At 42.7% G+C, this 27,688-nt stretch overlaps 1 protein-coding gene across 1 annotated transcript in view; it reads left to right on the forward strand.

Moving 5' to 3' along the window:
• The first annotated feature begins 512 nt into the window (after positions 1–512).
• KCNK13 (potassium two pore domain channel subfamily K member 13) overlaps positions 513–27,688 on the forward strand; it is a 76,690-nt gene continuing 49,514 nt past the window's right edge. The window contains exon 1 of the mRNA XM_068399776.1: positions 513–849. Coding sequence (XP_068255877.1) covers positions 513–849 — 337 coding nt within the window. The remainder of the gene's footprint in view (positions 850–27,688) is intronic.

Here is a 27,688-nt window from a genome sequence, read left to right on the forward strand (position 1 = left end):
GGCGGAGGTGCCCCGCGGCGGCGGGGGAGGGCGGTGGGGCGAGCTGCCGCCGGTCCCGCCTCGCCCCCCGCCCAGCAGGCAGGAGGCGCCTGGCGGTGCCTGTCCCTGCGCCCCGCTCCGACGTGCTCGGGGCGGGGGAAGGAAGGGGATATGAAACTGGTGGAGCCGGCAGCCCGGCGCGGGGCCGGGGCGCGGCGGGGCTGAGGGGCTCTGCGGGACGCGACGGGACGCGACGGGACGGGACGGGCGGTTCCCTCGCCCGCAGGATGCACCGCAGCCCGAAGCCCGTCCGCCGCGGGGCCGTGCTGGGCAGCTCCCTGCCCGCGGGGCGGAGGTGCCGGCTGGCTCCCGGGAGCACCGCTCGCCGCCGCCGGGCTCCGCAGCGCCCTGAGCTCTGTGGCCGCGGCCCCGCGCACGCCTGGCGGGCGGCGCCGTGATGCCCGGCGGCGGCGGCGGCGGGAGGTCCCCGATGTAGCGTGTCGGCGCGGCAGCCCGGTCCCGCGGGGCGGAGGATGGCGTGTCGCGGCGGCTGCTGCTCCAGCGCGGGTCGCCTGAACGCGGACAACGCGCGGTTCCTCCTGCTGGCGGTGCTGATCGTGCTGTACATGCTGTGCGGCGCCGCCGTCTTCTCGGCCATCGAGCTGCCCACGGAGCAGGAGGCCAAGGAGCGCTGGGAGGAGAGGCTGGAGAACTTCACCCGCCGCCACAACCTCAGCCGCGCCGAGCTCCGCCACTTTCTCCGGGAGTACGAGGCGGCCAGCGTGGCCGGCATCCGCGTCGACGACATTCGGCCCCGATGGGATTTCACCGGCGCTTTCTACTTTGTGGGCACCGTCGTTTCCACTATCGGTGAGCGGCGGGACCCGCCGGCGGCCGCGGAGGGACGGGCGGGGGCGGGGGCGGCGGCGGGGCGAGGGCGGCCGGGGGTGCGCAGCCCCCTCTCTCCTCCCCAGCTCCCCGGGCTTACAGCGGGCTTCGTGCCGGTGCCGGGCACGGTCCTGTCTCCTCGCTGCTCCTTTTTTTCCTCTCCTCCTGTCAAAGAGGCGCTGCCGCGGGAACCACCACGCTTGCGGGAAGCGCTCGCCTATTCAGCGCCCCAGAAGCGCTTGGAAGCCCAAGGGCCGGGGCCCGGCTGGCTGCGGGCTCCACGGACGCGGTGCTCGGGACGGGCAGACACAGCGGCTGCCCGACTTCTCCCCGGGAGTTCCGTTTGCCTGCACGGAGGAACCTGGCCTCGGCAGGCGGTGGCAGACTGTGTGAGAGCACAGTCGCACCCAAAGCTGAAAGCTTTAAACAAACGCTGTATGTCTTTAAATTGTGGGAAATCTTATTATAGCAAATCTTAGATCTGGAGGTGGGTGTAGATCTGGAGGCTGTAAGCTCAGAAGGGACCTTTCTGAGGATCTAGTCTTGTCTTAACAAGAACGGTAAAATAGTTTTTGTAGTGCCCAGCTGCAAAGTGAACAACTTAGGCTGGGTTTCAGACCACTCGACTTTTTGCTCTTCTGGCTTTCGGAAGCAGAATCAACAAGTCGGGGGGGGGCTGGTTCTGTCGTTTGTGAACAAACTCAAGCTTATAGAGGTTGAAGGAGCCTTCGGGGGAAGGTGATATTGAGCAGAAATTCCGGGGGGCTGACGAGAGTACGTTAAGATGAAAAGGGACAGCACCAGGAACTGACATAAGCACCCCAGAGAGCCCATGGGTGTCAGCAGAAAGGCTTCGTTCAGGCGACGGCGGACAGCTGAAAGCCCCGGAGAAACGGAGCTTGCTTTAACGACAGGCAATCTTGTGTGCATTTACCACTATGACAAATGGAGTCACTAAATCCTAGTGATGGTATCTCCAGTTCACATCAGTCTCCCTCCACGTGTGAAACACACACTGAGGAATGATTGTTTAATTACCAACAGCAATTCTTCAGGAAATCTCCATTAACACTTGTTCTCTGAAGAGTTTTGAGACACCTTGCTTTATGTGGGATGTGTGAGAATTTGTGCTGTCCTGCCCTTTGTAGAATACCTGACGCTTTCCAGTGGTTCTGCTCAACCCCTCCCTAATACTGAGTTTCTTAGGTCTGGAGTTAATTTTTTTGTGAAAGATGTCATCGGGCTGGTTTTATATTTCCTCGGGGCATCAAGATTTGGGTGTTTTGTGTCCTTAGACCTTAAGTCTGTAAGACCCAAGAAATATGCTTAAATGTTCTGCTGAACTGGTAATTTAAAGTAACTTATAACATTAAGCCAATTTTTGCAAACTGCTGTAGTTTATTTGCCATTGTAGCATCTCCCTTAAGGTGTGCTTCTTGTATGATCGAAATACAGTGTTGATGCTAACCTTTGCTACAGCCATAAAATCGTAGTAAAGAGAGCTGGGACCAGATCTCCAAAGCCCACCTGGTCCACCTCTGTTCCTAGAGGAGGTCAGTTATGTGCAACTTTCTTTTTCCTGACAGATGTCTGTCCAAGCTGCCGTTTCGAACTTGAACTGTTGGAGACCCCACAACTTCCACAAGGAATCCAGCCTTGTGCATTATTATCCTCACCAGAAAAAAAGGTTTTCCTGATGTCTACCTTCCTGCAGTTCAGTGACTTGCATTATTTTTGTCTTACCATCCTTCATACCCAGAGAATGGCCTCTTAGGTACTCAAAGACCCTTCTCATGTGTGCCTTCAGTCTTCTCTCAGTTCAGAAAGCCACAATGCTGTAACTCCCCTTTGCAATGATACAGTTACTTCTCACAGGTATTAACCAATGCCAGTGGTTTTTAATATTAATATTTATCTTATATAAATGAGATTGTTAGGGAGAGAAGGGTATCTGTGGTCTTATTAACTATAGCTGCTTGCAAACACAAGCATCCACTTACCTGCTCACACTTTCTGGTAATTTCTCTGGCTTGCCAATTTCCATTGCCCGCGATTTAGAGCTCCATCAATGTTTCTGCAGAAAATGTCCCCGAGAACACTTTTTCCTTCAGGTTGTGTCTGGTCTGTAGACTTTGGCGATTTACATCCTGTCCCTTCTTTTGACCTGACATTACTCCTTCTCAGTCTTATCAATGGTGCCACTTTCTCAGTGTGTTTTATTGATTGCATCATTCTTTCTTAATCCCATCAGTGACATTGCACTCTTTCAATCACATGAATGGCATCGCTCCTTCTTAATCTTCTCAGGAGCATTGCTGCTTTGTGAGATCAATTGCGCATTTCAGCTCTTTATCTTAGCTTCTGCTGTGGCTGGGCTCTCCAGACCTTCACAAGACTGTTGTGCTTTGGCCAGATCCCCTCAGCTGTGTCATGCAGGAGCATTCTCCTGCAGGCTCCGCAACCACACACTCATTTTTATCAACCATGTTGGGGTCCTAACAATAGATTTTGTTTTACACAACTCAAATCAATATTTTTGCTCTCTTCTCAGCCCTTTCCAAATGGTCCACATCTTCTTTCATGCCTCAGTCCAGTGCCCCAAAATTAATGTATTACTCCAGCTGTGACCTTGCTAGTACCGAGGAAAGTGGAAGGATTATTTCATGTGTTTTTCAGTTTATACTTCTGGTGGCTCTATACATTTTTACAGCTAAATAAAATTTGGTGCCTTCAGTTAAAAGCACTTTTTCAGGAATAGGTGCTTTTATGGCATACTCCTACTATCAGCTAACCTTCTACACTCAGTACTGTGTGCTGCTATAGAAGCTTTTGATTTAGCAGGTAAATTGTTGTAAAAGCAATCAACTTTTATTTCTTTTGTAAACTTTATGTTATTTTTCTAATCTTTAGCATAGTGGAAATTATTTTGCTACACCACCAGAGTAAATTTATTTATTTTGCAGTAAATAAGGTGAACCTAGCCACTTTGATATACTGCTGAAGCATCACTCAAGCTATACTTGTAGCATCAACTGCTTTGTGTACTTTAGCTAGAAGAAAATACCATCATGTATTTTTTGGCTTTCAGAGGAAAGAAGAGAGTTTTGCAATATCTAAGGGAATAATACTGTCTTTTTAATTAAGATTCACAGAAAAAGTTTGTCACATAGATATCGGAGCACGATAGCAGTGCATCGAGTCAAGAGGTCGAAACTATATATAACCAGCCTATTTTCATTTGTCAAGAAAATACATAGCTAAACAGGGCTGGACTATTTGTCTTTTCTCAGTTTGTAATTTGTCTTTTCTCAGTTTAGTAATTTAGAGTTTGTTCCATAAAAGGGTTTATTCCTATCAGTGCTCAGCCTGTAACTCCTAATTTGGATGTGTCTTTTGCTTAGTGTGAGGTTACCTATACAGTAAGTCGAAGCATTAGAAATGTAAGAAGGTAACCACAAATACCTGCCCAGCTGGGAGACTACCTAGACTAGTCAGGAGGTGATCCCAAGGAAGAAGACGGGGTCGAAGCCTCTCCGTCCCATGAAGGCAGATGCCTAACTCTAACCCCCAGGGAGGAGCCCACATGTGTGTAGTGGGCTCCTCCATAAAGCCCACTTTGGTTTCTGATCAGCCCTTTGTCACATAATGTAATGTCCCTTTTGCCTAACAGTCGAGTGGTAGTAGTACTTCTTTCTCAGCAAGGACTTGAAGCAACATCCCCATGTCTCAGCAGAGTGCCCTGACCACCAGTCTGGGGAATAATTTTAAGCCAGGACTCTCAGTGTTTTCTGTTGAAACTCTTCCACTTTGCATAGACTAATAAAATATTCTGCAGAACAGAAAATAAACCAAGATCTAAGTCCCAATTAGCACTCCAGTGAATGTTTGTGTGTTTTATACAGGGGGTACAGCATTTGGTAGGCTCTGGGTGTTCAGCAGCATTAGACTGTAAGGTCACAATCATCAGCAGGCACTCTGATACCTGGGGCCCTTTGTGGTACCTTGGGACAGTAGTGCCTCCAAGAAGTAGGGAGCTGCTGCCCATATGTTTGAAGATGTACACATTGGATCGCTACTTATCTTTTATGACAGTCACCTGGGCACCCTCAATTCCACTGGAAATAGGTGGACACTACTACCCTTGAGCAATACAGAGAGTTAGCATACTGGGATATCTGCAGCATCTAGATCCACCTCTACTCGATGAAGCCATTGGACAAAAACTGTTACTGACTTCAGCTGCATCAAATGAAGAATTTATCGTGCATCAAGACATACTTATTTCATGTACAGCTGTTTTTCTTTGAATAACTTAAGAAAACTGAAAGGACTGTAAGGGTGACTGAACACTGGAACAGGCTGCCCAGAGAGGTTGTGGAGTCTCCTTCTCTGGAGACATTCAAAACCCGCCTGGACGCGTTCCTGTGTGATATGGTCTAGGCAATCCTGCTCCGGCAGGGGGATTGGACTAGATGATCTTTCGAGGTCCCTTCCAATCCCTAACATTCTGTGATTCTGTGATTCTGTGACTTTGTTTCTTTTTTGTTTTTTTAAAAAGCCACCTATGCCCACCCCAGCCTGTATTATGATCTTGATTAAAACCTATTTATTTTAACTGTAAATGGAATAAAATCTATCTTGTCATAAAGGCATAGCCTGAAGCAACTCCTCAAACCGACATATGATACGGCTGCCCTTTTCACAGGCTTGTGGAGGTTGGAGGGGATCTCTAGAGATCGTCGAATCCAACCCCCACATTCCAAGCAGGGTCAGCTACAGCCAGCTGCTCAGGGCTGCGTGCTGTTGGGGTTTGGATATCTCCATGGATGAAGACTCCACAAGCTCTCAGGCCAACCTGTGCCAGTGTTTGAACACCCTTACAGTAAAAGTGGTTTTTTTCCTCCCACTCACATGGCATTTCCTGTATTTCACTTTGTGCCTGTTGCCTCTTGTCTTTTCTGTGTGAACTGTTCGTAAGCAGTGAGGCAAAGGAGGAAATTATATCATGTTCACAAAACGAAGTACATTCTGGAAAACTTGTCAAAATTTGCATCCTTCCTCTCTGCAAGAAGCTGCAGCATGTTGGGATGGAGGTGTAAAGTCTTGGTGCAAAGTGAGAAAAGAGATTTGTCCACTGATGCATTACCTGAGGCCCAAGAAGTAAAATTTCCTGGAGCGAAGGGTGAGATTTTTACCGTAGAGAGTGATGAGCAACCACACAGCATATTGCACAGCAGGGGCAGAAGGAGTCACAGCATCTTTAAGCCGCCGAGGGAGGGTTGCTGATGGGAGCATCATTTACTAACAGGGAAATCTGCATGGGGTGAGACAGCCACACTGTCCATGTTACAGCAGTCTGTCGTGGAGCGAAGGTGGGAGAGCTGATCAATGTCAGAGAAAGTGCCTGTTTCCTCATTTTCACCTGTGTAACTGCAGTACCTACTACTACGTGGAGTTACAGCTGTGCAAAAAAAAAAAGGCGGGGGGGGGGGGGATAATGCCCAGCAAGCCAAGGTCGTTAAAACCAGAGAGCTGGGCTACTGCTGGTAGCCTTGAGATCACCATGTCTTTACCATATGTAGAGTTAACAAAGGGTGGCAGTGGCACCAAATGCTCCACCTGGGGCCAAGGGCCAAGCTTACTCCTGGTGTCACAGAGACCAAATGTTGCATCGTCACCTAACCGTACCATGCCTGAGCTATTTGAACTTCTACAGCACAAGGTGTGTTGTTCTCCGAGCTAACATTTTTCTTCTTTAAATATTGTTTATGCTGCAAGCAGCCCTAATAATTCAAAACTACTTGCTTTAGCCACTGAGCCATAACCAGGGCTCCGTAATCCCAGGTGGGACAATGCGATAAGCTCACAGGAGCTACTGTTTTCTTTTTCATAGATTCATTCACTTTCTGGATTTTTCTAATCATAGATTCTGGTCTTCTCTTTCTTCTTGGTGAGCCGACACTTCGAGAAAGTTGTGCATATGTGGCAAGTGTGTCCTACCTTTTAGAAGAAAGCAGTACAAGTCAGTGCTTTTAGTTATGCTCCTAGCTGTGCCCCTCATTCATTAATAAAGCGTAAGTGTCATCTCTCTGCTTCACTTTATCCAGCTTAACAGTGAGAATAGAACTATTTTTTGACTCAGAGAAGTTAAGCTCATTTTTATGCCCCTAAAGTGTACTGTCGTTCTTGTCCCTGAGTGTCAGTTGCCTGATCGTGAACTTTAGAAGACACCATCAGACCCTGAATCCTGTCCTGAATGCAATGCCCTATACATTTTATTTTAAAGACATCCCTCTTTTCCTTAAAAACAGTGGCGTGTGGCTGTTGAATAAAAACATAGTGATTAAATCCTGCCACAAGAAGGGGAACTGGGTTTTGGTTCCCTGCTTTGACCGCAGCTCTCACATTCTGGCTGTTCTTGCTGAAGGCTACATTTGGTGGAGGACGGTGTGTATATAATTTTCATTTTTGTGGATCCTTTACTGATACCAAGATGCTTTTCACCAAGACTGCTCTCAGTGATAGAGACCTGTTTAGCCTGGAGAAGGGGAGGCTCAGAGGTGACCTTATTGCAGTCTACAACTACCTGAAGAGAGGTTTTAGTGGAGTGGGAGTCGGCCTCTTCTCCCAGGCAACTAGCGATAGGACAAGAGGACATAGCCTCAAGCTTGGCCAGGGGAGGTTCAGGTTGGACATTAGGAAGCATTTCTTTTCAGAAAGGGTCATTAGACATTGGAACGGGCTGCCCAGGGAGGTGGTGGAGTCACCATCTCTGGATGTGTTTAAGAAAAGACTGGACATGGCACTTAGTGCCATGGTCTAGTTGACATGGTGGTGTCAGAGCAATGGTTGGACTCAATGATCCCAGAGGTCTCTTCCAACCTGATAGATTCTGTGATTCTGTGACCTTCCTATGAAAAACTCCTTGTTCAGCACAGGGGCTGTTTCAGATACCCTTCTGAGGTGCCTGCCTTCTCCCTGGTATGACATACAGAACCAGAGCATGCAAGGACTAGATTACATTCCTGGAGCCACTAAGCCTCTGAGTCCTTTCCTGAATATAAAGTACTTTTTGTCATCTTGCCATACTCATCAGTGGAAGCACAAAGATTGCACCAGGCTGTCTGGATTCTCTTTCAGATAAACAATTAGAAATAAAACATTTAGTTCCAACAAGCTCTGTTGAAGGTAACTTGGTGGTTTCCCTGTTTTCTTCTATTGTAGAGTGACCAGAAGGGTAGGAATACCCCAAATACCAATGCAGGTCATGACTGCTTGAGCTAGTGTGACATTCATTCTCTCTTTCCCTTTGAATCTACCACATCCCGCAGTCTCTGACTTGACGAGCACATTCCACTTGTACCCTGAAAGGTGGAATACAGGTTACTGAATGTCATGTCTGCTGTCCTTTCCCTTTTGGTGTACTTTAAAAATGATAATTAGTTTCCACGATGACAAAATAGTCAAAGATCTCATAGTTTCAGTGCAGAAAACTAGGAATTCTGATGAGCAGAAATAGCATGCAGGAAACAGCTTCATAAAAATGTCATTGCAGTAATTAATGTATCAACAACTGTATGGTGATAATTTAAAAGTGAAAAGTGCATCTGGCTGAGTAAGTAACACTGAACAAGGAGATGAAATTTAGAAGGGAAGATTTTGCTTTGAGATATTTCACAGATATACGCAAAGAAACAAAATGGAAAAAAAATTGTTCCATTGATTGCTTTGGAGGCTGTTTTTTTCAGAAGGCATTGAAACAGTCCTGCTGGCCTTTGTTGTGTAGATAGAACAGAACAGGGTTTATTTTTTTTCAAAATAATGTAACACTTGCATTAAGAGGACTGCAAAGAGAATTTTAATTAAAGATTAAAAATATCTCACTCAATAGATGTCTTGAAAGTGGAGCTACAAAAGAAAGAGGAACAACAAGGCTTGCCCCATGCCAACAAGAGGAAACAGCAGCCAGAAATGATGAAATTAGAGGCAGCAAAGAACAAGGAGGTTTATTTAACATGCGGGGAGCTGGCAGTGAAAAAAAAAGGGAAGAATGTTTCCTATCTCATTTTGATACTTTGACAAGAAAGTTTTGTCTAGTGTATATTAAAAAGTCTTTCATTAATTATAGGTCATCTTTAAAAATGCATTGTAATACTCCTGCATTGATAGTCCTGAGAGCCTAGAAGACGTGTGTGCTCTGAGAGACTGATTCCCTTCCGTTGGGCTTTGGAGGGTGCTTCAGGAAAGGCATCTCTAGAGCAAAAGACTCTTCACTTTTCATTCCCATCCTTCATCTCTCCCCACCCTCCTTTGTTCTGTGTTTGCCAATAAGGGGTGCTTAGGCTGATGCTTTAGGGAAGTTGCAGGTAAACTGAGGATATTTATTTGCTTTACAGAGACTACCAAGTACTTGTCAACTCACTTAACTTGTAATTGCTGCCAGCCTAGGACTGCATCTGTTAATAAACTAGAACAGCTTTGAAAGACTTACATGCTCAAGTGAATGGTTCACTATAACTTTTACTGAAATCTTTCTATAATATAGGACAGATCTGTACAAAGCAAAGATGTAGGAAAAAATGTGAAAAGGAGAATGGCGATTATAATGACAGGATGGCCACCAGTCTCTGCTATATGCAGAACAAGGTAGAAATCTTCAAACGAAGCAAACCATGTAATAGAAAGGAAGTATAAAATTAAATCAAACTGGAAATCCTTTTACAAGCAAGATCTAAAAAAGGTACAGGTGTGATAACCTAGCATGTTCTCTCTTGGACCCTGGTTAAAACACAAGGTTAAACTACATAGCTGTAAACCACAAGGTGCGGGGAAAGGCCAGGTCAGTTCTCCTGTGCGGATTTTCTTACTTCTGTTAATGTGAGTCTTCAAGTGATCTTCCAGTCATCCAATTTTACACAGATATCTAAAATAGTTCAGATGAACTAATATGTCCTAATGCGTCTATTTCTCTTCCCTGACTGGAAGAAAACAGCTGAGGTGCCAAGTGCAAAGGTAGATACTTGTGCTATTTGTGTTGAAATTTAGGTGAAATAAATCCCACCCTAGCAATCTAAAGGTGGGCACCCAGGCAGTAGCAGAATTGAATCAGCACACCACTGTTTGGCAACACTGACTGTAACTTTTCTGCCACAGGTTCTCTCTCTCTTAAACGAGATCAGTAAGTAGTTAAAAGCACTCTGAAGTCTGTAGAGGAAATAATTTTATCTGTTACACACTCTCAAGAAGATTGGGATTAGGTTTTTGTGAGGAGCTGGCAAGATTCTCCAGGGCATGACTTGATCACAATAGGGGACTTACCTATTTACAGATCTATGTGCTGGGTGATGAGCACAAGTTCTCTAGCAAGTTTTTGAAACATATAAGCAACTTAAGAGGAAACCATTCTCGGTTTGACTCTAGCCTAGTTTCAATGCAAGTGTAGAAGGCAACTTCTGTGACCACAGAGTGGCAGAGTTCATTCTTCTTTAGAGAAGGAGGAAGAACAGAAAACCAGGGGATTTCAAGAGCAAAACTTTTAATAAACTCAGAGATTTGCAGTCTGCAATCTCAGAGGAACTGAAACTAAAAATTTCTTCACATAAAGGGTTATTAGGCATTGGAATGGGCTACCCAGGGAGATGGTGGAGTCACCATCCCTGGAGGTGTTTAAGAAAAGACTAGATGTGGCACTTAGTGCCATGGTCTAGCTGACAGAGTGGTGTTAGGTCAAAGGTTGGACTCGGTGATCCCAGAGGTCTCTTCCAACCTAGTTGATTCTGTGATTCTGTAAAGAAAAAATGAGTTAAGGCAGGCTAGCAGTTTCTCGGACAAAAGATATGAATGATGCTGGCTCAAGTGATCCAAATGTAGAAGGAGGACAGGAACTGTAATAAAAGACCAACGTGTCTAAATTTTAAGTTAGTTATTGAGTTCAGTCACAAAGAGGAATTGGACAGGAAATAGAAAATGAGATCAGTGAAGACAAATAAAAGGAATAATATGGAAATACAAGAACAGAATAAAAAGTCCAGCTTCTCAAAACGTGATGCTATTAGCAAGAGTTATCGAGGGTGATGTGAACTCATTCATCAGCACAATACTGATGAGAAAGACTAAGAAAAATATTGGTCTGCTGTATAGAAAAGAGGAAGAGCTCTCAACAAATGATTCCAAGAAGGCTGAAATGTTTAATGCCTTTTTCTGCATCAGTCTCATGAAAAGGTCAACTCTGAAGTGATGTGTGGCACAATTAACAGTTGTGATAAAGGGAAAAGTAAAAGAACAGGTTAGAATCTCTAAATCTGTCGGATCTCTTCAAATCATTTAAGCCAACTCAACTGCATTCTAGAATATTCAAAAAAATTACTAAAGCAATAAGGATCCTTTTCACAACTCCTGGAAGGGGCTGCAATTCCAGGTGACTTATACTGGCAAACATTTTGCCAGTCTTTAAAAAAGGGATGATGACAGGAAGGAATTAAAAAAGAAAATTATAGCCCAAACAACTTAACCTTAATTCACTGAAAATTGCTTGAGTGGGTAATCAGATCAACTGTTTGTAAACATCAAAATGGAAACAAGGAGTCAAGTAATGATCAACTTAAAATTACCAAAAGTAGATTTTGTTAAATTTAGTCTGTTTTGTTGTATGACAAGGTAACTAGCCCTGTGGACAAGAAATAAGGAACTAATACCAGATATCTTGACTTTAGCATGACTTTTGACATTGCCTCACATTTGTAAGCAACCTGAGGAAATGTGGTTGTGATGAATTAGCAATGGGACCAGCTGGAAATTGTATTAATTGACTAGTTTTCACTGGATCTCTGTCAGGATAGAAGGATGTCTCAAATGGGGTTCTGCAGGGGCCTGCTGCCTGTCTCCAGTCCAGAACTGCTGCTATGCCTTTGTAAAAAAAAATTTTTTAACTCACGTTGAAATGTACGAGGAAGATTGCAGCATAGTATTTCCACTATATGCTGTACTGGGAAGCACTGTCTGGAATACAGTTTTCAGGTTGGGTCTGCTTCACTTCTAGAAACAGGGTCTAGAAGGAAATGATTGGTATGATCAGACATCTAGAAAGCAGAACTTATGCAAAAATTGGAAGAAATCAAGGAACTTGCAACGAAAGAAGGGAATTAGTGAGGGAGAACATAATACATGAAAATACAATGCAGGAAGGATTGAACACTCTATTCTCTAAGTGCATGACAGCTGGGACATAGGTTAATGGGCTTAAATTGCAACAAAGATTCAGGTTATACGTGAGAAAAAGCTTCCTAACCCTAAGTCAAGCGAAGCAGTTGTGCAGTCTCCCTAGGAACGCCATAGAGACTTCATCATCACAGTCCTTTACACCCAGGTTATCCAGACACCCCGCAAGACTGATGCTGGAATCTTTAGTTCCATCAATGGACAGTGAATGGACGAGGTGACCTGCCACAGCTTTAAGACTCGATGATCTTAAAGGTCCTTTCCAACCAAAACAATTCTATGATTCTATTCTATGATTCTATTCCTCAGATTCTATGGTAGTATGTATTCATTATCCCTGTTATCCTCAAACAAAAAAATAAAAAAGAAAAAAAGGCAAGGTGTTCAGCACACTGCATATAGAATCTTGTTATTTGGCCATGTTTCACTTGTATTTTTAGAATGCAGATAAAAAGAATTTTGTGACATATTTACATGGAACTTCATAAATTTATTTTTTTTAATCCTTCAGGAAATCAAAGCAACATTTTAATATTAGGATGAAGCAGGCTTTGACATGTGCAATAATGTTACCCTGCTTAGTATACATCTCAAATAAACTTTAAAACAGCCTAAAATAGAACTGATCATGCACTGAGAAGCACTTAATTAAAGCAGTGAAATCAGATATAACAATATCTTTACTGCTGCTGGAATGAAAAAAAAAACTGGGTGGAAAAAGATTCATCAAAACCAAACAGATCTTTACTTTGAAGAACTTGGTCCTGTAAGGCGTGAAGTACTTTACTGGAAGTCTCTATTTTGGCAGCTGTAATTAATTGTACCTCCTTCTGCTGGTGTTATATATACCAGTATGACTTAGAGACAGAGAGCAGGAGGAAAGTACTGTTATCCGTACTCAACAGATGAAGAATTAAGGCAATGAAATTCCGCTTAAACCAGCAGTGGCTATCCTCCACTGCTCCCTTCATCTCCCACTTGTTCAAAGGAGAGACCTTGCAAAATCAACCATTGCTCACTTTTGGGCTCTGCACTTGCCTTGTTTTGCTGCAGAAACCAGGGGATGGGGAGAAATAAAGGGAGGAAGGGTGGCTGGGCAAGCACAGACCTTGCCTTCATATAGGGGTGGAACATGGTTGAGGCCACTGTTGTGGGATCCCACCTTTCAGACACAAACAGATAATAAGTCTCAAAATCTGAAATTGTTGGAAGGCCTAAATGATTTGTATGGCCAAATCCTATATTCACGAGTGATTTAACACAATTAAACTTTCTAAAAGTCCATGTAATCCCAAGCCAAGGCACTTTTTGCACAAAACACTGCTGAAAATGGACCATAGTCCTTCAGGTGACATGCAGCAGGGACCTTTGTAGGAGGTCCATGTGTCCAAAGGAAATGTTGCGAGTTCACTAGGTGAGCGTTGGAAGGAACATCTCAGGCAGCACAGGACTGTCCAGCATCCATTCCCAAGCTATTTACGCTGCAGCCCTTTGCAGAAAGGTGAGTAGATCAGGAAACACGCTGTGCTGATGGCTGCTTTTGCAACTCCCTGGCAAAGGCTGAGCATACAAATAGCAGGCCAAGGAAAGCTCTGGTAGATGTTGGCTTTCTCCAGATGGGCCAACTGGAGAATTGGTCCATTCTCCAGACGGGCCGCTCTCCAGTCTACTCACCTTGTGAAAAGATCTCCTCCCTGCTGTAATTCTGCTGCTTCTGCCTAATACTTCTAAGGCATCCATAATTTTCCAAGCCAGATGTTTCCCGAGGAGCATGCTGCAGGCTGAGCTGGAGATTAATTCTACTTACTGGAGCACACAGCAAATGAGGGTTTTCTGACTGGAGTGGTGACACATGCAGTGCTAAGTTTTCCTATTTCCTGGAGGGAAGATTGCTTTTTTAATTGAAAGCAAAAGCCTAATCAGGGCTGAGAACATTAGACATGCCATGAAGTGGGATAAGTTGGATGGAGAAAAGAAAAATGCTAATTTAAACAAATTACTTGCTGGTTATGGGAGCAGTCTTAATTCGTCCAGTGGGTGAGTACTAGGAGTAAAGAAGGTCTGGGTATACCACACAGTGAAATTGTTCAAAAAAAAATAAGAAAGAGACTATATGGACTTAAGTGACTAAAAACTAGTCAGTTCAAATAATGGTTTATATTCTAGTTAGTAATATAAAATAATTACTTTAACATGGATTAGCCCACTTACATAAAAAGAATGTGAAAGTTGCTACATCATAAATGCGGGGGGGAAGGGTTGCAAACTTAAATCCCACTATTAGCAGTCTGTCTTAACTGAATTTTAGAATAGTTTAGTCAAGATATAAAATACTGAAAATAAAGGCTTTGATTACTGTTTATGTTTACTCAGATGGATAGTACTGTTTATTCAGTGGAATTATTTCAGCTGCTGAAGTGAAGCATTTGTTCAGGTGATTGATGCACCAACAGTTAATATATTAAAGCTTTTTCAGCACAGTAAAAAATACTTCAAAACATAATTGTTTCTATATTACAACTGAAAAAATTACTTTTATATATAAACAGTATTCTTTGAAATATTATTAGATAATTTAGGTTGCCAGAAAAAAAAATATTTAGGATTATAAGGTTGGGATTTTTATAGCATTCATGTGGCTTAAGTGTTCCATTGATTTCACACTGTCATCCCTGAAGGAAGAATATAGCTTGTGGAAGTGTTTCAGTCTTCTTGACTTGTGAAAATTCAGTATATCAGAAGGTGCTGTTGATTGCAAATATAGCCCAGGCTGCTTGCAACCTCAAACTAATTCTGAGTTTGAGGTGGTTTTGTTCTCAGAATAAGACTGTTAATAAGACCCTAAATCTGATTCTATTCACACAGAAGAAATGATGAGCATTTAAAGTGTGACACATTTTAATAGAAAGCAGTTCTGCTGAAAATCTGATAGTCTTCAGTTATTAGAAAACTAAAGAAGTGGAAAGTATTTATTGCTTCAGTGTAGAACTGTAACATTATAAAAAAGCAAAACAAGTAGCAAAACATTGAATTTAAATGTACTAAAGAAGAAGACTAAAAAAAGTTTTCTATTTTAAGCATGTACTTGCATCCATTTTGTACTTTTCTGCAGCAGTTTTTTGGAGCAATTAGTCAGAACTTCACAGCAACAGCTGTCCAGCCTTCTTGCTAAAAAAGACTGTTCCTTGTGTACATCTGACTCGTGATTCTCGTATTCACGTTAGCAGTGTACATGTAGCCTGCCCAGAGAGCTGAGCTTTGCTCATTCTGTCTGGTAGAAGATAAACTCACCAAAGAGGCACGATACTGAATTCTGTGTTCTTAAGCTTACACATAAAGTTACTTATATAGCCAAGTTCAGAAATCTAAAGCTAGTTAGAGCAAAATGAGCGTGTTCTATGAATTGCTTTAAAAATAAGGAAAGGTTATAGTGCAGTTAGAAACAGAAACTGTTTTTTTTCTGAAGTTATTTCTATAAAAATACAAATAGAATAGTGCTGTTAGGGTAGAACCTTCTGTTTAAATGCAACTTTTCTTTCGTATTGCAAATTAATTCCTTCTTTGTTATTCCTTGCTTTTGTATTCTCCCTACATCACATCTCTTTTCGAGTCCCTGTGTGCTGTGCAGTGGCACTGTGGTGCTGTTTGTAAGAAAAAATTATATTTTGTAATGGCCAGTTTCTCTCTTTTTCTAAGTAGGAGTTAATTTTGTTATACAGGCTGCCCTGCTTCCTTTCATCTTTTATGTGTAATGCTTTAAATAGGAATTTTCATCTGCCCAAAGAACTAGAGTCTGCATCGTCTGTCTGAGGCTGTAATATTCCTGGTTTATAGAGTAAGCAGGTGCCAGCCTGGTCTGTAGCTTAATGAGAAGGTTCTTGAGACTGTCCTGTGTGCTCCAGGGAGCAGGACTGGCCGTTCCTTCCTCTGAAGTGCTACTTCACCACAAATTCAAACACCCTTGTGCTGAAAGAGACTCGGCCTTCCAGGTGAACTGTAAGCCAAAGCCTCCTATCATTAGAACTGTCCTGGCACCCTTTGTAAGAGTAAGACTTTAGCCTTGCCCATATTTTAATTTGTATGCTCGCAGTACAGGTACATAAAAGGAATCCTCCCCACATTTTCAGCTGGGCACTGTGTTCTGTCTGTTCTCTGATACTTAATGTTTTTTTATTTGCTATTACCTTACAGCCTTGTCTCATGGCAGGACTGCTGAGTGCTGGTGACAAGACACCCCTAGAGAATCTAAAAAAAAAAAAAAGTAATTTTGGAAGGAAATGTGTTTCAGAAGTTATTAGCATTAAAGTGCTGCAAAGAAATAAAACATTTATTTTTGAGGGCCATTAATGACAATTTCAAGGTTCCGCATATTTGTTCCTTCCAATTTCTTTGTTTGGAATCCAAAAGAGCAGAGGAATAGGAGGTAGCATGTAACAGGCTTGTCATAACTAGATACTAAATGTTTTGTAATTCATGGACCAAGAGCTGGGTTACTGCTTTGCAAATTGTGCTTTTATAAGGAGAAATGCTCCTGTTTGTTAGCAATGTTTTTTCTCTTGTAGCTCCCCCAGAAAGAATTATCTCCAGCTTAGAGTACTAATTCGAGAGGGTACTGGAAAAAGAAATGAACTGGATGAGGTTTTATTGCAGAAACTTTCGAACTGTTTTCCTGATGTGTTTAAAGTTAAGCATGTAAATAACAAGGTGGATAAGTTTGCAATCTGTTTAAAAGCCATCATTTGCAGTGTACTTCTATACGGATTGTAAAGTGTCTGGCTACTCAAATCAAGGACAAAATACTTTTTTTTGAAATAGCATTTTATTTAGTCTACAAGTTTATATAATATCTTGGAGAGGCTGTTGCACTGAAGGGCAGGTAATTTTAAGATTAATTTTTTTATCTTACCAGCATTCAAGGGGCTAAATTCAATGTTTTATACAACCTGTCTGCAGAGCCTTCTCACCCTAAAGAAAACACTGGCATGACTCCAAATAGACCCTGAACAGAATCTGCTCTGTTTACTAGGTGATTTTACAATCATGTTTCAGAGCAGACTTGCACCTTTAAAAATCAAATTTTGCTCCCATTGAATAAAACCCATCAAGTATCATCCGTTAGTACTAGCTTATGTATTTGCTCTTCCTAAAGTTCTTTTCCATTACTCCTGAGGCTCATTAACCTAAATACCTCATCAGAAAAGCAGATGTAAATCCTACTTTTTTTTAATCTGTCCATGCTCAAAGGAAAACCTGCAGTCAGCTGGGTATCACCACTCTTTTTAAAGCAGGTGCCCAGGGCAGTGAGCAGGCAGAGATGAGGAGAAGGTGGCCAGTAGAAGTGATCAAGGCAACTGCAGAGAAAAAGGACCTCCCTGTAAAGGGCCAGTGGACAAGCAAGTGTTTAGGATGAGGATCACAGGCTTAGAGTAACCCGCTGAGCTTCAGCAGCAGCACAGGTACTCACCACCCCTTGCATAAACTCAAGCGGTCCAGCTGTCTTTTAGTGCCACTGACTCTTATCCACAGTAAATGCTTTTGTCCCTCATTTGCAGATAGTCCAGATATTTTGAAGACATAGGTCTGGCTAAAGAGCATGTTGAATATAGACACTTGCCTTTCAACAGTGAAGCTATGATCCAAAAGCTTTTGGCTTGCATGTTCCTCGACTGCCTGCTTTAATGAGTCCTAAGATAGATTCCACTCATTGCAGATGACAGCTACTGCATCACACAGGTGGTTGTTCCCACAACATTTCATTCCTTCGTTAAGGACTTAGAGCTTGAGGCTTTGTTGATAACTGGCATATCTGTAGTTCCTGAAGGGGAAAGACCTTTAACATAATGAGAGGATCCATTCATTAATGGTGTCTGTCCATTTATTTCACACAGGGAATGCCTGGTTTTCTTCCCACTGCTTCAGTGGGAAGCATTTTAATCATCTCGAGCATTTGTAGAAAATATAGTAACTTGGAGTGGGTACAGTTGGTGTTTACTTTTACCCGTGGCAAAGACTTAAAATTTGCGTAATCTCATCCTAATCAAGAGCACAGAAGTTAAAACTTCATCTATATGTCGTGATAGGGATGGGACCCATCGTATGAGCATTGTAAGAATTTCCTGAACAAGGAACTGATGTGAACCAGGAACCTAATTAGAGTAAAAATGACCTCTCTATACATCGCTTCCCTCTGTCTCAGCTTCAGCCTGGCAGCCCTGCTCAGAACCTTCTCCTGCACTGTCCCAGCATGCCTGGAAGCTCCCTAAGCGTGTAAAAAATTACGCAGATTTCTGCACAATCCTTGCTGCAGAGATCTAGATCACATCTCTATAGCTGTGCCAGGACAGGACCTACCTTGGTGGCAGGAAATTCTCCTGCAGGATAAGGAGTCCCATTGCTCTGAGACAGTCAGGTTGGTGTTTAAGCAGTCGCCAAAGTTGACTGAGGACAGGGCGGAAGAGGTGTGTTAACTGTTACTGATTCTGCATACTTTTGGGGCATCCTTTGTCATAGTCTCTTGTGCAATCCTAGTTGGAATTCAAAACTGCTGTGATTCAGTGGGGTCCCTGGGGTGATCCTGCTGCCATTCACCACACCACCCGCCCCCCAGAGTTGCTCAGGAGAGAATTCCCTTGCAGTAGAGCAATCTCTCTGACTATCTGTGGTGTAATGCTGTCCATACTAGGGTAAATCAAGTGCTGGCTAAAATAAATGACTTAAAGTAGTGTTTCTTCATCTATTTTTTTTTTCTTAGAGCAATGCATTATATCAGCAGCACTTTCAATTGCAAACAGATCATTTTTTCCATGACAGAACATGTTGCACAAGAAGGTAGTAATAGGGAGTAGCCCAAATCTAGCATGAAAATGAGCAGCTCAGAAGCATACAAAAATATCAGCTCAGTTTCTGATGTATTTATTTGCTGCTAGAGCTGTGAGATACAACAGTCTCATACCTAGAATTGCCTCCCTGGCAGATTAAAGGGGGAGCATTGGCAAGTGTTTGCAATCCTGACAAAATCATGTCAACTCCTGACATAATGAGTAATTAAAAAAAAAAAAGTGTGAAACACATTTAAGTATTAGTTTAAGATATCTTAGAGTTGACAGAGAGTCAGTACCTGATCAGCATAGAGAAAAATCAAAGCAAGAAATATGGGTGAGAAGAAGAGCTGCTCTGACTCCCGTAAGCACTTCCCAGTATGTGCTCCCAGCGCAGGTCAGCGGTCAGAGGTAGAGCTGCCTGCAACGAGGAGGCTGTGGGTGTCAGAAGCCAGCTTTTGCCTTGCTAGGGTATTAGAAAGGTCAGGTGACTAAGCTGTACATTAAAATAGTTGTGCAATAACGGAATAAATGTAAGGGCTATGAATTTACAGGAAAACAATAAGTATCCACAGTAGGGCAGTCTCATCTGATTGGGCTGAAACATTAAAATCACATCATTTATTTCCCTTTCATCTTAAATAGTGTCTTGCTTGCAAATGCAGTCCCCTTTTCTCTCCCTGTGTTGTTCTGTTATCTTGTCTGTTAACCGGAGCCAGGCCCAAATTATATAACTGGAAAAACTGAACCCTTGTACCTCGATTGATGCCTACGATTTGTGAGAAGGAATTTCCTCTCAGCAAAGCAGTGTGTAGAAGCCTGTGTCTAATACTGCCTGCTGTAAGAGTCTCTGGTAACCAGGGATGCGGGATCTCTCTTCCTGGCCCACAGCATCGAGCCTACTATTCCCCCACTGCCAGGAGATTATGCCTCTTGCCCTGAGAAAGGGCTTGTTTTCTGCAAAAATATTTTCTTCCTCATTCTTCCATTCTGTTCTGCAAGTCTTATTTTCCATGTAACGCCTAGTGGGCCATGGCCCTGTATTCTGCTGTAATGCCAAAATCATGGAGTGCAGATAACCAGCTACAAAGAGGTGGATATTAAGGGGGAAATCTCCTCCTGACTCCAGCTGAATTTCAGCTTCTGACCAGGAATAATATAAATCCAAACATTTGGTCATAATTTTATCTACCCTTTAATAGTAAATTAGGCTGTAGGATATCTGTGACTTCATTTCTGCAGTGCTACTACATAATTCAGACCAAGTTATGAGAACATGTTTCTTAGCAGAACTGTTTAAAAAGCAGATGCTCAACTTTATTAAGAAAAAGAAGCTACCTAGTAATAGGTAATTGGCCCTCTAAATGCTTGAACTCTGGGATGTCCCAGGGCACAGCATTAGTGCTCCATTACAGTGCTAGGGGACAGTCTGCAGTAGCAGAATATTCAGAGGAGGTAGGGGAAGCAGGTGACCCAGTGCAACTAGTTCAGGCTCGACATACCATTTGCACAGAAACTCCAAAAGTTTCTACAGATCATCTACAAAAAGTTGTCTGCAGGAGTACTTTTTTCCCCTCATTTTTCAAAGCAACATGGAGCAGCCAGATACGTAATGTCAGGGATTTTGCACACTGCCAAGTGCAAGGTCTTCACTTGCTGAATCTGAAAAGGAGAATGCTTTCTGGAAGGTTTCTGGCATTGCGACAGTTGGAGATCTTTTCCCGGAATGAGGGTAGTTTCTCCCCATGCTGAAGGGAGCCCGAGGCATGCTGTGCGTCCGAGAGCAGCCAGCACAGCTGGACTGTCGTGAACCTCTGGCTCTGAGACAGGTTGTTTTGGGGTTACGAGTCACTTGTCACCAGACAACCCACAGAGTGGGGCTGTCTTTCAGCCACACGCAAGGAAACAAGGGCTCTTTAGCAGACCACTACGGAAGATGGCTTCTTAATTGTCAGAATCCTGTTTCTGTTTTGGGAAAAATATGTCAAAACCAAAATGTTTCTGTGAACTGCTTGGGTTTGATGCTTTGTTATTTCCCTGCGAAAAAATGTTTTGTTAGAAAATTCCTAGTTAATTCCACTACACAGAAACAATTATAATATAAGTAATTTTCTTTCTTTCTTCCCTTATTGTTTTTCATTTTTTAAAAGATATTCTATTTTTAAAATTAGAAACGAATCAAGCATCTGGCAACATGGGCTTCTCTTCACGTCAAGTAACTATTATAGGACTTGGTAAGAAGTCAGTTTGTTCTGCCTGGTGAAGTTCATCTACAGTGGCCAACAGAATTTTACTTGAATCCAGAGAAAACAAACAAACATTTTGTTCCATAGAGGATGTCAGAAACCTCTGCCTTAGCCACAGAGCCAAATTCAAATTCTCCTTGGCAAAAAAACAAACAGTGCTGATGGACATGAACATAAGAAAGTGAAGTGGGCCTTCCCCACCATTTCTCAGGCTTGTGCTCTTGCAGGGCTCTGACTCAGAGAAAAGGTAACTTAAATCAGTGACAAAACATGGATTTAGCCCTGCAGAGAGGTGCGTAGCTCCCTTTCACATCTTTAATGGTGCTTTGTCTATAGCAAAACAACAGAATCCTAATGGATTTTAAGTCTTTTGTAGACTTCGCTTGGAAGAAGCATCCCGAGAGACATGAGTTATGCAGACATTTCAGCTCTTCATATTTAATTACTACTTAATTAAAATGTTATAATGGAATAACTTTCCTGATTAATGCTCCCAGCAGCAGAAAAGTAGAAAATGGTAAGGTTACAACGTTGCGTTAGCATGCAAGAAAGAAAAGTTAAGTGGGTATGACAACCTTTAACAATATGCTTTGTGTTAGATGTAAATATAATTGGTTGTCATTACTTCATTAATTAGGAGGTGATCAAAAGACCTATAGATAGAGAGAAGCAAAAGCCCCAATTACATCAAGTAAAACTTTTAAGTACTTAGAATAACAGCCATTTCAAAAGAATGTGCAAAGGCTTTTGAACCATACAACTACTGATTTTCGAGCAATGTACTGTCCTCAGCACCTGCCCTTTCAGATTTACTCAAAAAAAGTAAATCTATGCAAGGTTCCACAAAACTAAGCAATGTAAAAGAAAAAGATACTTAGCAGAGTAGACGCATAATTAAACACTGCACAATTAGTGCTATAGGATGGGTCAGACCCTGAAATACCATTAACTGATTAGATTTTGTTTTCTAAAATCATGAATTCATCTTTGGTCAAATAGAAGCAATAGCAGTAGGGGTTTTAATTTCAGAAGTTTACTTCTGAAATGGAGAATGTAATGCTTAAACTAGTCCATTCAGAGAAGTATATCCCCCTCAGAGCCTCTCTGGGTTTTGGTTTGTGCTTCAGGACTCAGTAAAGCTGTGGGGTCTGGTGACAGCAGGAGTCCAGCTGCTGTGAATGGTTTCATTTGTATGCTTTTCCACTTTATATAAAATCGCTTTCAACAACCACAGACTTTGCACCTGATCTTTCTTTTCTGCCTCCTTCTTTCCTTATTGTCTACTTGTTCATTTGTTCCTGACCATTACCTTGTCCCTGATGACAACACAGGCATGACTGAGGCTTTCAGGCTGCGTTGGACTGGATCTTGTCTTTTCTGAAGAGTGCTCTTCTAGGACAGGGCTCTGGAGGAGCCCCTGGGAGCCTTCACCTGAGCTAGTTGTCTGGTGTGATAAGCTAAGGGGTTGACAGGAGAGGTTTTTCTGGGAGCAGATTGCTCTGAAGAATCTCACTTTCCTAGGGCAGGGCTGAAAGATGACCCCTTAATAGCATTCATAAGTGGTGACAGTCAGTGTCAGGACTTTGCTATTCTGGCAAAATAAAAAAGTAGAGATGACATAGTCATCCATGCTCCGTTTCTCCTCCTGTTACAGTTGGCACAGTGGCCCAGGTTCCCTAAGAAGGGACAGAAAAGGCTCTGTCCCAGCCTTGTGTTCAAGTTGGTGGTTTAGATACTGCTCTGGGGAATGAAAGCACTGCTTGAAACCTCCCTGTCGCCACATAGGACTTAGAGTTGAAGCTTCTAACTTCCTAGGTGATGAGTTACTTCAGTCATTGCCCATTGTATGCAATAAAATTAGGCACCACCACTAGTGATTTTGAACAGAATTCATGATCGCCAGTGCCTAGTAAAGTCAACAAATGTAAGCCAAGAGATGTAACGAGAGTTTAGACATCTCTTTGCATGACTCCTAGAGTGCAAGGTTTGGATAGTCAGGTTGAGTTGCTGTAGAGTATTCATGGCAAGTCAAATTTAGGTGCCTTGGGTACTTTGTGGAGGAGCAACGGGGCTCTAGGAATTTTGTAAGTCAGGTATCTACAAAGGGAAGAGAGTCTGAATAGCGCTCTTGAATTTTTCTTTTGAAAATATGTCTAAAATAGATAGTGCTGTAGACACGTGTCTGACATACAATCCAGATTTATGCTGATGCTTAATCTTACACATCCTCAGAAATTACCCTGAAGTAATGGAACTGCTTACTTTCTTATTCTGGGCAAGGACTACATATAAACAGGTCTCTGCAGAAATTAGTTTTAAATTTTTCTTCTTCAATTACATATAAAACATATAATTAATGTAGTTGAAATTTCTTTTTTCCTTTTTTCTCCATTTATTTCTTCACAGGACAGTGAAGTATAGCTAGTTTTCTTCATACTGGCATTTCTTACAGCAAGGTGAAACAGAAGAGCAAGTGAAGTCTTCTGTAAAACCACAAACAATTCTCAGAAGGACAAAAGGGTAGCTAGTTTTTAGATCAATTAGATTTCAAGTTTTTAGTATCCATTTAATTTTACATTTTAAATTTTCTTTTTATGATATTAACAATGTGTAGGCTTGAAGCTCTGATGTGTGAAGTAAAAGAATAAACTCAATACTTGCTGTTGAATAAATCCTCCTGCTATTGATCTGAGGACTGCAGAATCTGCCAAAACTTCTCATAACAGCACCATGGGAACCTCTGGAAATGTCAAAGGGTTCAGTGATTCCTGTCCAAACATGCACAAATTATCAATAAAAACCAACAACCCTGCAGCATTTTAGAGATTATTATCTCCTTTGAACCCTTCTGGATTGTAATTGATACCAGTTTAGTTTCACTAAATTAAGAGCATTTTGTTGGGAAAACAATCTTTGTCCCCTTTGACATGACATGACAATAACCATGACAATAACAGTTTCATGGTCATTAGTCAACTGTATGCATGAAGTGTGAAGCCTAAACCGTGTGGCTTTTTGCCCTTAAATCACAAGATGCCGCACTGCCAAGGACTGCCTTGACATGCCGCCAGGAGCCTGACTGCCAGGGCCATCGTGCCTATGACCAGTGCTAATCTGCAAGTGCAGGGCTGTGATATTAGCTTAGACTTGGGTAGAAATTACTTTTTTCAGTGAAACAGCACTTAGAAATGAAGGTTTCTAATCTTACAGAATGCTTCCTTTAAAAGTTGTAGAGAAGGGCTGCCCAGGCTATTGGGACACCTCTACGTGAATATGTACCTGATGCACACCACGCCACAGAAGATCTGCATTCATTTACACACTTACACACAAGCACGTGAAATAATAAACAGAAATGAACCAGATCTGCAAAGTTTTCCCCAAATTTATCAGTGTTTGATTTGTGATTTTCATCTTTTCACACCTGTAGAAACCATCTATAATCTAGCTGACTTCTGTGTTTTGTAGGCAATTGAAATGCTTCCAATTACTCTTGTAATGAACACCAAAATATGTGTATCTAATCAAAGTTATAGAGTGATGACTCTGAAGTCCAAGTGGAGGAAACGAGTTTAGGGATGGTTTTGGAGGTGGTTCTAGCTGTACCCAGTGCACTCACACATCTGGTAGTAACCTCAAGAAACAAAGCTCAGGTTAGAACAGGTTTCAACTGAACTGTGAATGTGTAACATCCCAACTGGCCTAGATGTTTGTGAGGATGTATTGAAACTGTATTAAGATTCTATCAATTATATCTTTTTCTCATTTTAATTTTTTACTTTAAATCAATTTCCTTTAATTTGTTCCTTTTATTCCCTCAGCCAACCCACTCTACAGTATCCGTTAAGTGTCTTCTGATCCCCTTAATTTCACAAAAGTCAGCACATCCTACGTCTTATCAAGAGCTACATTGCTAAATGCTGGGTGATGTGTATATGCTGATCGCCGTCAAACAAAATATATAGAAGTTTTTTCAGACTGCTCCTGTTTTAGAATAACATAAATTAGCATCTCTGTCTGCTACCCAAACTCTTATTGTCAGAAAATCTGTAGGATCGTAATTATCTCAGAGACTTCTAGCCCTGTTTCAGATTTGACTGAGACTGATCAACAGCTCCAACAATTACTCAAGCAGAATATGACTGATAGATAATCAGAGAGATGGGCAGCTGGGCACATAAGCTCCATTTTATTGCAGAGCCCAACTAAAACTATATATATATATGCACTTATTTTTTCAGTTGCTATCACTACTGGACTTTTTATGTCAAGCTTTTCTTTAGATTTCTGAAAGCTTTGAGCTTCACAACATATCTGTGGGTGTAATTGCTTTGTTGTCAATTCCTGGCTAGGCATGGTAAGAATGTTTTTGCATTTACATGTTTTATGTGTACATACATAGGTTCACCAGAGGTATAGAGTGCTTCTCATAGCAGGCTTAGGCAGGGAACCCACGCCCATCTACAAGGAGGGCCGGAAGGATGATCCAGGGAACTATAGGCCTGTCAGCCTGACCTCGGTGCCAGGCAAGGTGATGGAACAGATCATCCTGAGTGCCATTACACGGCACATGCAGGACAATCGGGGCATCGGGGCCAGACAACATGGATTCATGAAAGGCAGGTCCTGCTTGACCAACCTGGTCTCCTTCTATGACAAAGTGACCCGCCTAGTAGGTGAGGGCAGGGCTGTGGATGTAGTCTATCTAGATTTCAGTAAGGCATTCGACACTGTCTCCCACAGCATCTTCCTAGACAAACTGGCTGCCCAGGGCTTGGATGGGTGGACTCTTCGGTGGGTTAAAAACTGGCTGGATGGCCGAGCCCAGAGAGTGGTGGTGAATGGGGCAAAGTCCAACTGGCGGCCGGTCACTAGCGGTGTTCCCCAGGGCTCAGTTCTGGGGCCAGTGCTGTTCAATATATTTATAGATGGTCTAGACGTAGGGATTCAGTGCACCCTCAGCAAATTTGCAGATGACACCAAGCTGGGTGGGAGTGTCGATCTGCTGGAGGGTAGGAAGGCCCTACAGAGGGATCTGGACAGGTTAGATAGATGCGCCGAGACCAACGGCATGAGGTTCAACAAGAACAAGTGCCGGGTCTTACACTTGGGCCACAACAACCCCATGCAGCTCTACAGGCTGGGGGAAGAGTGGTTAGAAAGTGGCCCGGGGGAAAGAGACCTGGGGGTGCTGATCGACAGCTGGCTAAACATGAGCCAGCAGTGTGCCCAGATGGCCAAGAAGGCCAATGGCATCCTGGCCTCTATTAGGAATAGTGTAGCCAGCCGGTCCAGGGAAGTGATCGTCCCTCTGTACTCGGCACTGGTGAGGCCGCACCTTAAATACTGTGTCCAGTTCTGGGCCCCGCACTTCAAGAGGGATGTTGAGGTGTTGGAGCAAGTCCAGAGGAGGGTGACCAAGCTGGTGAAGGCTCTGGAGAGTATGACCTACAAGGAATGGCTGAGGGAGCTGGGGTTGTTTAGCCTGGAGAAGAGGAGGCTCAGAGGTGACCTTATTGCAGTCTACAACTACCTGAAGGGAGGTTGTAGTGAAGTGGGAGTTGGCCTCTTCTCCCAGGCAACTAGTGATAGGACAAGAGGACACAGCCTCAAGCTTGGCCAAGGGAGGTTCAGGTTGGACATTAGGAAGAATTTCTTTTCAGAAAGGGTCATTAGACATTGGAATGGGCTGCCCAGGGAGGTGGTGGAGTCACCATCTCTGGATGTGTTTAAGAAAAGACTGGACATGGCACTTAGTGCCATGGTCTAGTTGACATGGTGGTGTCAGGGCAATGGTTGGACTCGATGATCCCAGAGGTCTCTTCCAACCTGATTGATTCTGTGATTGATTCTGAGTCCTAGATCTTTACAAAGTAAAATCTTTGCCTAAAATGTTTTTGCTTTGTAAATGATCTCCAAATAAACTACAATGTGAAGGATGAGCAGGAAGGACACAGATCATGGATGTTCACACACACACTTGGATTAAAACTTCAGCAACTTCTGAGCAGCAAATGAAAATGAGTGAGATAAACCTGAAATCTTTTATGAAAATGAATAAGACAAAGTTTTACTTTCATCTTTCAAACACTCATCTGACATCATTATTGTTACCTCCACCATTTTTTCTGCTAAAAAATTCCATTTCTCCTCATTGCTATGGGACTATGAAAAAACTTGCTGGGTAAAAATGGAACAGCCGTGTTTTTCCCCCCACAAAATCCAGTGAAACATCTTTGACTCTTACGCATTGCTCTTGATCACATTTAATGAAAATCAAGAGCATGATGGATCTTATTCTGCAGCCTAAGACAAGAGTTACTAGAGAAAGCAGCCTTTGAGTCAGTTGAGGAAAATTCTGTGGGGGAGATTTTCACTCTTCTGTCCCCCAGTATATTCCTGGGGCTTGTAAATTATCAGAGCTCTCAGTACCCAGTAGGGAAAATCCAGGACAAATAATCAGCCTTGAAATGCAAAGAACAGAAAACACTGATTCACTCGGTATTTCTAACTTTAAAAATATGGAACCATCATTTAGAA

The sequence above is a fragment of the Nyctibius grandis genome, chromosome 4 (genome assembly GCF_013368605.1).
Source record: "Nyctibius grandis isolate bNycGra1 chromosome 4, bNycGra1.pri, whole genome shotgun sequence".
Lineage (NCBI taxonomy): Eukaryota > Metazoa > Chordata > Aves > Nyctibiiformes > Nyctibiidae > Nyctibius > Nyctibius grandis.